General features: G+C 40.9%; 1 protein-coding gene across 1 annotated transcript; it reads left to right on the top strand.

Moving 5' to 3' along the window:
• The first annotated feature begins 4,641 nt into the window (after positions 1 to 4,641).
• Positions 4,642 to 8,875, top strand: LOC110534025 (UAP56-interacting factor). Its single transcript, XM_021618659.2, has 9 exons — positions 4,642 to 5,020; positions 5,565 to 5,717; positions 5,838 to 5,974; positions 6,109 to 6,194; positions 7,508 to 7,598; positions 7,902 to 7,948; positions 8,047 to 8,121; positions 8,280 to 8,388; positions 8,533 to 8,875. Exons 1-9 carry the CDS (start codon positions 4,900 to 4,902, stop codon positions 8,659 to 8,661), a joined length of 948 nt encoding a protein of 315 aa, XP_021474334.2. The 5' UTR covers positions 4,642 to 4,899; the 3' UTR covers positions 8,662 to 8,875.
• The last annotated feature ends 930 nt before the right edge of the window (positions 8,876 to 9,805 follow it).

Below are 9,805 nucleotides of genomic sequence, written 5' to 3'. Positions count from 1 at the left end.
CTTTCCTACTCACTGAAAGGCAGAAGTTGACTATACTCTTCAGTTGTGAACAAGACTATTGCTGTGGCAATTGGTCTACTTCTCTGAATGTATACATACCCATAGTCTGGGGGGCTGATGATCAATGAAACAGAGCCAGTCTGATATTACTTGATTACTGACCCCCCCCCCCCCCCCCCCCCCCCCCACTTCTCTCTCTCTCTCTCTCTCGCTCTCTCTCTCTCTCTCTGTATCTCTCTCTTTCTGTCTTTCTTTCTCTCTCTCTTTCCCCTCTCTCCCTCCCACACCCTAAGAACCATTCAAACAGTTCAGTCACTCAGCCCTATCCAGTGGACATGATGCTCTCAAGGTCCTGCTTTACCGCCTCCTGCAACACCCTGATGAGAAGTAATAAGCCTGGCCCCATGACTGTAAGTCTACATATCTCTCTAACCCTGCTGAACCCTACTGTGCTGAGACAATATGACTCTAGAACAGTTTTACATTATTTTAAAAGAAATTCACTTTTTTAAATGGAACAGTGAATATTGATCTATCTTTCTCTCTGTCTTGACCATCCTTACAGTTCACTCACAGATGGTATCTAGGCTGGTTAATTGCACCTGCAGGCCTGTTTGAGGGACAACTGGACAGCACATTTTAGAATGCTTGGACCTCAGCTGAGACCCTCTTCTCCTTCCTTGTCCTTCAAGGACAGTCCCTTCTTCTTCTACACATGCTGTTGGGCATGATGCCCTCAAAGTATGTCACTCATGTTGTGTGGTATTACCTATAGATGACTCCCAGACACTTTCAAATGGTTTGCCTGTGAAGGGTTGTCCACATCAGCCTATTTACCTTTTGAAATACGGCGTCCCTCACAGAATTTGAATGATCCCTCAACTGCCCCATGCTCTCTTTCTCTCCAGATCAGGGGAAGTTGCTTTGCTTTTGACAAACCCCTCATCCTAAATTCTGTTCCTTCTTGTTCAACTGCTTTTTGATTCAGTTTGTTTAATTCAATGATACATTTTTTTTTTTACAGAAAGTTGACAAGGCAATTGTATGGATGGATGTTGGCATAGGAGACGAAAGTGGATAGATGGGTGTAGATGGGTTTGGTTGAAGAAACTCCCTCTGCCTCCAGCTCCTGTATTCAAAACTTGCCAAATACATACACCACCACAGCTAGTATCACCTGTTTTTAGGCCTGTTTTAAAATCTTAAGGTCAAGCACTTTGGATGAAGTGTGAAAATGTGATGTAGGCTGCGTTGTCATGTTTATGAATGTGTTATCCAATGAAGAGTTTCTTAAATCTGACAAGGGTTGAAGTCACTGATTTTTCATCCAGTAGTCGGCAGTAATGTGCTACCCACCTCAGGAGCCTTGATTGACCTGGTCCAGTTCAAATAGTGACTAGAGGCCCAACCTTTGTTCTTTGGGGGAAGTTAACCTTAACCTCAAATGCAGATGAATCCTGTAGGCCACTAATAACCATGCGCAATGTAGTATAACCTAAAAAAAAAAAACTGTACGTACACTGTCTCACAGGGTCTTTTCCATAGAAGTCTAATGTGAGAGGTTTGCTGTGGCTCTGCATGATATATGGATTAGAGTAAAAGAGATTCATAGCCAAAGGCCCGAACCTACTGGCCTGGCTGACCCCTAATTCAAAGTCCTCCTGACTTCAGGGTCTGGAAAGGCTCTTTTAATGTTGTCAGCACGATGCGTTGATAACAAAGGGGGCTGTGCTTTTTTTCTGATTGGTTCTCCTCTGTGTCTTTCTCACTCAAACACCCACAGGCAGAGTCACACACAGCCCCCCCCCCCCCCCCCCCCCACCCCCCCCACCCACCCTCAGAAAAAAAACAACCTTTCTGAAATAATCAATCAATGAGTCCACACAATTTCTGAGTGAATATTGTATTAACAAAACGGCCTCCTGTCCAGACCAGTGAGTCGCAGCTCTTCCTCGCTGTGTGGTCATTTGAGTCACGTCAGCCAGGCTTCAAACCGACAGGTGCCTGTCAGGCACAACCAACAAACAGATGACCGGGTGCACTTACACATAGAAGTTATGGACAATGTAGGCGTGTATTCTCAAAGCCTGAGGAGGGCAGATTGAGGATCACTGAGCAGGTCTCCATTGTCAATACAACATAGTAAAAACTGATCCTCTATCTGTCCCAAAAGGCTTTTTGTAGATCATTAAAGAAGACTGTATGGTCAGTGATGAGAGCTTATTGTGAGGCAGGGAAGCCAGACCCCGGTGTGTGTGTGTGTTGTCATCATTTCTGGACCAATTTATTGGATGAATTGCATTAAAGAAATTCACGAGCAAATTAATATTAGATTTGAGCAGAAACTCTTATCCAGAGCAACTAGGGTTACATGTCTTTCTAAGGGGCACATCAACAGATTTTTCACCTAGTCGCCTTGGGGATTCGAACAAGCGACCTTTCGAGTTACTGGTCCAACGCTTTAAACCACACATTTCATTATATTATAGCACCGCAGTGGTAGTATTATTGCTGTTTTAAAGCTTGCGCTCCTACTGTAGATGTATTGCCTGATAGCCAAGATAATTTTTATAATGTGCAACTCAATGCATTCATTCCTGACCTTTCGTTTTCAAGTGTATCTCCACAAACATTAGCGGGCAGACAAGGCCACACAAAGACCTCAGACACCAGCGGATAATTGAAGTACCCAAAAAGGCCACTAGATATCATACTGACAGAGATTCTTAAAGATAGATAGTACAAGTCATTTTTATAAATGTACTGTATCTCTACCAAAACACATGCTAAATGTAATGTTAGTACAAGCAACCTATACTCTCAAGAAGCGAGCAATACAATCGTAAATGGCAAAAAAACGGATACAGCAATATGCAACACTATATACACTGCACCGGGAGATGTCTAGAAAACCACTAGATGAAAGTAAAGGACACCCGTGGTACAACGGAGCAGATTTCCCTGACTCAGATTAAGCCTAGTTCTAGACTAAAAAAGCCCTTTAAATGAATAATCTCCATTGATCTTGCTTTTAACTCTAGGACTAGGCTCAATCGGTGTCTGGGAAACCATCCCGTAACCCATTAGCAGCAACATCAATATTAGGTAGGGACAGAGCCATAGTGATGCAAACTATTCTCCAACTTGGCATTAACATTACCATGACATGAACATGTTTTATTGTGGCCATGGAATCTTTGGGCCAGCATAACACCCAACAAAATTATGTCAGGCCCCTATGAGTGCTTTTGAACCCAGTTTCTACTTCCAGCATTAAGATATCCTGTGGGAGCAGCAAGAACATTTGGGTAGTGAAGTTGCAAATAGGTCAAAATATTTGGCTCAGTTTCACAGCCAGATTTAGCAAGATTTGCTACATTGAAATTAGGACTGGGATTGGTATGTTTTGTTTTGTTTCACTCGGAGACTAAAAAACGATTGGAAAATGGGCTTTATGCTCACGTTACCCTTTGAAAAGAATAACGTCATCTGTCAACTTTCAGCAGAGGTGGTGCTATCTAGTAGATTAGAAAGTGTACAACACAGGGGTTTCCTGTACATGCACCACTATTCAGCCGTATCTGGCTGCATTTACACAGGCTGCCCAATTCTGATCTTTTTTTCACCAATTGGTCTTTTAACATCTCTGATGTGATCGATCAAAAGACCAATTAGTGGAAAAAAGATCAGAATTGGGCTAGCTGTGTAAACGCAGCATTTGAGACTTGAACCACGATTAGGGCCATGCTTTTTGGTCGTTTTTTTGGAGGGGGCACTTAGCTTTTACCGTTATTTCCAGCATGATCCACTAGGTTTGCTACAGGTTAAAAAAAATCCTAGGAAATATTATACAGAAATCCATAGCTTATTTTTATTTAGAAGAAGAAAAATGTATTCCCACAAAAAAATTAAAAGATATAAGTGAATTTATGTCCATCATCCCCCGATTCAGAATATATCATTTTCATAGTGATTATGCTTTGTGTCAGCATAATATATAATTCGTATTATAAAAAATAAAATACAGATACAGAATATGCCTTCTTCATAGTCATGGAATGCTTGGTTCAATAGCTATCGATGAGAAAACGGAATATCCACGGAATATCTGACATAAAACTAATTTTACCTCTGTGGCCTACCGGACCTTTTGGAATAGAGATACACGCCTTTTCTTATCAGGGAGAAAAGGAACATAATCACGTCTGTGCCATGACCTGTCTGTAAACTATTGGAGTTATAAACAAGTCCCAATACAGACCTGTATGATTAGGCATTTGAAAATTTTGCACCTGGAACTAATCACAACTATGTATTTCCCACCAAAACTAAATTGTGTGGTTTGATTAACCCTCCGTCTCCAAAAATGCATTGCTGACAGGCCGACATAAATGTACTGTAAGATAATGTTGCTGATAGTGAGACTATTATTACTATCGTTAATAATCACACCGGGTGATGTCTAATGAAACATATTGAACCCCCAAAAAGACTTCTGTTGCACACGGTGTCTAGGCCTACTTTGTAAAAGGTCTACCAAGTGTTTTGCTTGCCTAGAGGCCTAACACTACTGTTAGAACATGAGCTATTTTAGGCTCCATCATGCAATTGGTTGAATTCATTTTAGGCTCTGTCATGCAGTTGGTTGAATTCATTACAGGGTTGGGTTGCCTCTTCTCTGGACATTATCAGCGCAGCAGACAAACTTTACCAGCTGCCTAGGAGCAAGAGGGCCCCAATGTATGAGAGAAGTTTGAGTAAAATATAGTGTGTAATCTTTTTTGACCATTATCATTACTTTACTCGTGGAGGAAGATATAGGGCACATTTGAGACCATAATAAGTGAGAAGTCCATACAGGGCGTCAAAGGTTTGCCCCCTGCGTGCGACACAGGAATAATGGACATTGCAACCTCTGCAGATGCAGCCACTGCCAAACCTGAACCCACTGCTATGGAGGAGTCAGATCCGCAAGAGGCGCAAGAGCCCCGCACATCGGAGAAGATTGACTTGTCACTAGGTTGGACATTTTCTCATGATTCTTTGCAGTGTGCGTGTTAACCAATCAAATGTTGTTCCAGTAAACAAAGCATAGTCAAGTTCATGCCTTCGTGTGTTCCATAGTGCAACGATAATTGCTATATTATTCAATCTTATTGAACAATAAAACAAAATGCATTCGACACAAGTAGGCATCTTGGTGTGACATGGACCTGCACCACACGTTACATAGCCCGCACGTCAACAATCTGATTTCTTATTCTCCTTTAGTCTTTATGCAATATGCCACTTTAAACTGTAGTGCTTTAATGGAGATGTAGGCCTGCTATTAAAACACCATCCAGTTGAGATCTTAGGGGGAGCTCATCCATTATTGTCATGTTGAGTTGAACATTGCAGACATAATGCCACTGTAATTTTGGACCCCATTAGCTCCCCTAACATGTCATGGATTCGGCTTCTCAAGTGACAAGTTAAAGTGAGCAATTCCAGCTTGGAGTGCATGCTTCAATTGTCAATGACTACTCTCATCTGAAACACAGCCTTTACTTTCCTGTTCCCAGATGACATCATCAAACTGAACAAAAAAGAGAACAAGGCCAACAAGGCTCGGGACCGACGCACCACAAGCAAAAACACTGTCCTCAAGAAACTGGACAGGGCAGGACAACAGCAGACATTTCCTTTCAGACGTGGCCCTTATCAATTCCAGCAAGGTACGCCTACTGTATTGGTCGCTCATCGCTTACATATCCCTCCATATCAAGACATTCAACATTACCATATCATCACACTCTTGGAGAAAGGAGCTGATTATACTATAACTCTTTTTTTAGGACCCTACAAATCGCGTTACATGGGACCCCCCATTCCTGGCTATTACAGAGTAAAGCCATATCTCAGAAAGACTCCTTTTGGAGTACATCACCTCAAAGGTGTGAGCCCTTTAAAAAGACCTCCTTTGAACACAAAGGTATGTGCACAGAAAATGACTGACATTTGCACTTTTCCAATATGTGAATATGATGCAATGTAGTAAGTGCACACACCGTTGAGTCCAAGTTACTGGTGAGATGTGACAAAAGGTTGTTGTTTTTTTACCCTCAGGAAGGAACACAGTTCGGAAAACGTAAACCGTTGTTCAAGGGTGCGTTTTATCAACCATACAGAGGTCCCCCGGGGGCTTTGAGAAGGTACAGCATGCTTGCTTAATGCATTATCACAGCACTTTTATAATGCGTAAGATTCTCTTAGACTCTGACATGGCTTTCCTTCTCTCTGAGCACATGGGTTTTATGTGTGCATGGGTTTTATGTGTGTATAGTATATACATGATCTGTATGCATGGGTTTTATGTGTGTATAGTATATACATGATCTGTATGCATGGGTTTTATGTGTGTATAGTATATACATGATGTGTATGCATGGGTTTTATGTGTGTATAGTATATACATGATGTGTATGCATGGGTTTTGTGTGTGTATAGTATATACATGATCTGTATGCATGGGTTTTATGTGTGTATAGTATATACATGATCTGTATGCATGGGTTTTATGTGTGTATAGTATATACATGATCTGTATGCATGGGTTTTATGTGTGTATAGTATATACATGATGTGTATGCATGGGTTTTATGTGTGTATAGTATATACATGATCTGTATGCATGGGTTTTATGTGTGTATAGTATATACATGATCTGTATGCATGGGTTTTGTGTGTATAGTATATACATGATCTGTATGCATGGGTTTTGTGTGTATAGTATATACATGATCTGTATGCATGGGTTTTATGTGTGTATAGTATATACATGATGTGTATGCATGGGTTTTGTGTGTATACTATATACATGATGTGTATGCATGGGTTTTATGTGTGTATAGTATATACATGATCTGTATGCATGGGTTTTATGTGTGTATAGTATATACATGATCTGTATGCATGGGTTTTATGTGTGTATAGTATATACATGATGTGTATGCATGGGTTTTATGTGTGTATAGTATATACATGATGTGTATGCATGGGTTTTGTGTGTATAGTATATACATGATGTGTATGCATGGGTTTTGTGTGTATAGTATATACATGATGTGTATGCATGGGTTTTGTGTGTATAGTATATACATGATGTGTATGTATGTCATTGTTATGTTTGTGTAAACACAGGATTTGTACATCAGGTGTGCAGTTAAGAAACATTCAAATGAGTAGCTTCAGGGGTCAGATGGACTTGAACTTTGGGAACCTACTCTAGTCTTATGTAAATGTATGACGACCTGGACTCCTCTTCTTCCAATAATGGGAAATTATATTAGCAATTTACTGAGTTATGACATATGATTTTGATAGATAGGTTTATTTGTGAAACACATTGATTCCATTTGTTCACAATTCCATGCACTTTTAGGGATTTCGCTAGGGATATTGTTTGTCTTTTTCATTTGTTTTGTACAGTCTCTTTATGGGCATGATTCTTGTGTCACTGTATTAGGCCTCCTCCCCAATTCAGAGGGCAGAAGAAGCCACCATTCCAGCCCAAACAGAGACAGGGCGGTGTGAAGCCATTCATCCTAAACAGAGGGGTATTTTGTTATTTTCACATTTATAACACTTATACACAACCTTTAGTAGGCCATGCTATTCAGAGGAATGAATGTACAGTATCTCTGCACTTACAGTAAGAGCCATGCAAACAGAGGTCATGTTCAGCATGAGTAAAACAAGGCATATTACTGGGTACTGTTCAATGAATACTGTTTTTTTATGGTTTGCAATAGATGATCATAGTACGGTGTCTAATGCCTACAAATTCATCTGAATGAATACACAGAATAATAGTAAAAGAAACCCTTACATGTACATTTATCATTTTCCCCTCCTTCTAGTTTCCTGCAGCAAATGGAAAAATGGATAAGTACCAAAAGGTTAGAAGGTGAGATAACATCACTGTGGTTGCTTGTGACAAATAAACCAAATTATATTGGTAGTATTGCTCATTATTATATGTTCTCATAACATTACCTGCAATAGCTGGAAAAAGGCGCCCTCCGGTGTTTCTACCTTGACGGTGTCACTGCCCAACTCCAAAGCCAACTCAGAGCCCACGTGAGTTGCACATACATTAGTACACACTGCAGCCATGTTTTACAGAAAGGCCTTTGTGGGTTCTGTACAAAAAACGTTTTATTACTAATTATGTGCATTCAGATAGGCTACAAAAGCTAATCCTTATCTGTCCTGTGTCTTTACCTGATCTCTCTCAGGGCCAAGGCTAAGCAGGCCGCAGTGCTGGACCGATCCAGTCCATCAGGGGTGTCCCCCCAGCCCAAAGGCATCCCTCTCAGATTTAACTTCAAGGCCACTATAAATCAGGTGATATGCCATTACCAGTATTTAGAACATTTCAATGTCTTTAGCATAGAGAGCCTATGAAATTCAGATTCTAATTCTGTCGTTCCACCAGCTACCTTCTTATAAATAATGAATATGTCACCTTGACTGTTTCCTGGTTTTCAGACGGGAGTGACCCTCAATGACCGCTTCACTGGCATGAGGATCTGGGCAGGCCTAGGACAAGGTCCACAGAGGGGCAGTGGCAGGGGAAGAGGCAGAGGCCGAGAAGGCCGGACTGTCATCCTACAGTGATCATTGTTGAGGACCTGTGCTGTCTGTAGCCTATATAAAAAAACGTCTCATTAATCCCTCTGTTAACCCAATATGCTCACATTTTGAAGACACTTTATATTGATGTTTATTTTAGTATGTATGGCACGCATTTAGTTACGTCTTGTTTACAAAATGTTTGGACCTCGGGGAAAAAGTCTAGACATTCAATGAATTAAATGACAAGTGATAAAGAGCTGAAGTGACAGGCTACACAGATTTATATACTCTTCATATAGACGCTAGAAACACATTTATTTTGGGAACCATCATGTGAAGTTAGGACAGTGATCTCAGCCTGTTACCCAAAGTATTTTTAGCTCTTGGTAATGGGGTTGGCATGTACAGTGCCTTCGGAAAGTATTCAGACCCCTTGACTTTTCCCACATTTTGTTAGGTTATACAGCCTTATTCTAAAATTGATAACAAACAAAACAATCCTCATTGATCTACACACAATATCCCATAATGACAAAGCAAAAACTGTTTTTTAGAATTGTTGCTAATTTATAAAAAAATGTAAAAAATTGAATCACATTTACATAAGTATTCCAAACTTTTACGCAGTACTTTGTTGAAGCACCTTTGGCAGCGATTACAGCCTCGAGTCTTCTTTAGTATGACACTACAAGCTTGGCACACCTGTATTTGGGGAGTTTATCACCATTCTTCTCTGAAGATCCTCTCAAACTCTGTCAGGTTGGATGGGGTGTGTTGTTGCATAGCTATTTTCAGGTCTCTCCAGATATGTTCGATCGGATTCAAGTCCGGGCTCTGGCTGGGCCACTCAAGGACATTCAGAGACTTGTCCCGAAGCCACACCTGCATTGTCCTGGCTGTGTGCCAAGGGTCATTGTCCTGTTGGAAGGTCAACCTCACCCCAGTCTGAGGTCCTGAGCACTCTGTAGCAGGTTTTCATCAAGGATCTCTCTGTACTTTGCTCCGTTGATCTTTGCCTCGATCCTGACTAGTCTCCCAGTCCCTGCTGCTGAAAATCATCTCCACAGCATGATATGGATGATATGATGGTGCCAGGTTTCCTCCAGATGTGACACTTGGCAATCAGGTCAAATAGTTCAATATTGGTTTCACCAGACCAGAGAATCTTGTTTCTCATGGTCTGAGA

Source organism: Oncorhynchus mykiss, chromosome 10 (genome assembly GCF_013265735.2).
Source record: "Oncorhynchus mykiss isolate Arlee chromosome 10, USDA_OmykA_1.1, whole genome shotgun sequence".
In the NCBI taxonomy this organism is placed as follows: domain Eukaryota; kingdom Metazoa; phylum Chordata; class Actinopteri; order Salmoniformes; family Salmonidae; genus Oncorhynchus; species Oncorhynchus mykiss.
This window is presented reverse-complemented; position numbering and strand designations above follow the sequence as displayed.

Bases quoted from the DNA above. Each gene is read 5' to 3' on its own strand.
- LOC110534025 (XM_021618659.2), top strand. From the start codon at position 4,900: ATGGACATTGCAACCTCTGCAGATGCAGCCACTGCCAAACCTGAACCC. The intron at 5,718-5,837 runs GTACGCCTACTG...CTCTTTTTTTAG, and splicing joins CCCTTATCAATTCCAGCAAG to GACCCTACAAATCGCGTTAC. The intron at 6,195-7,507 runs GTACAGCATGCT...TCACTGTATTAG, and splicing joins CCCCCGGGGGCTTTGAGAAG to GCCTCCTCCCCAATTCAGAG.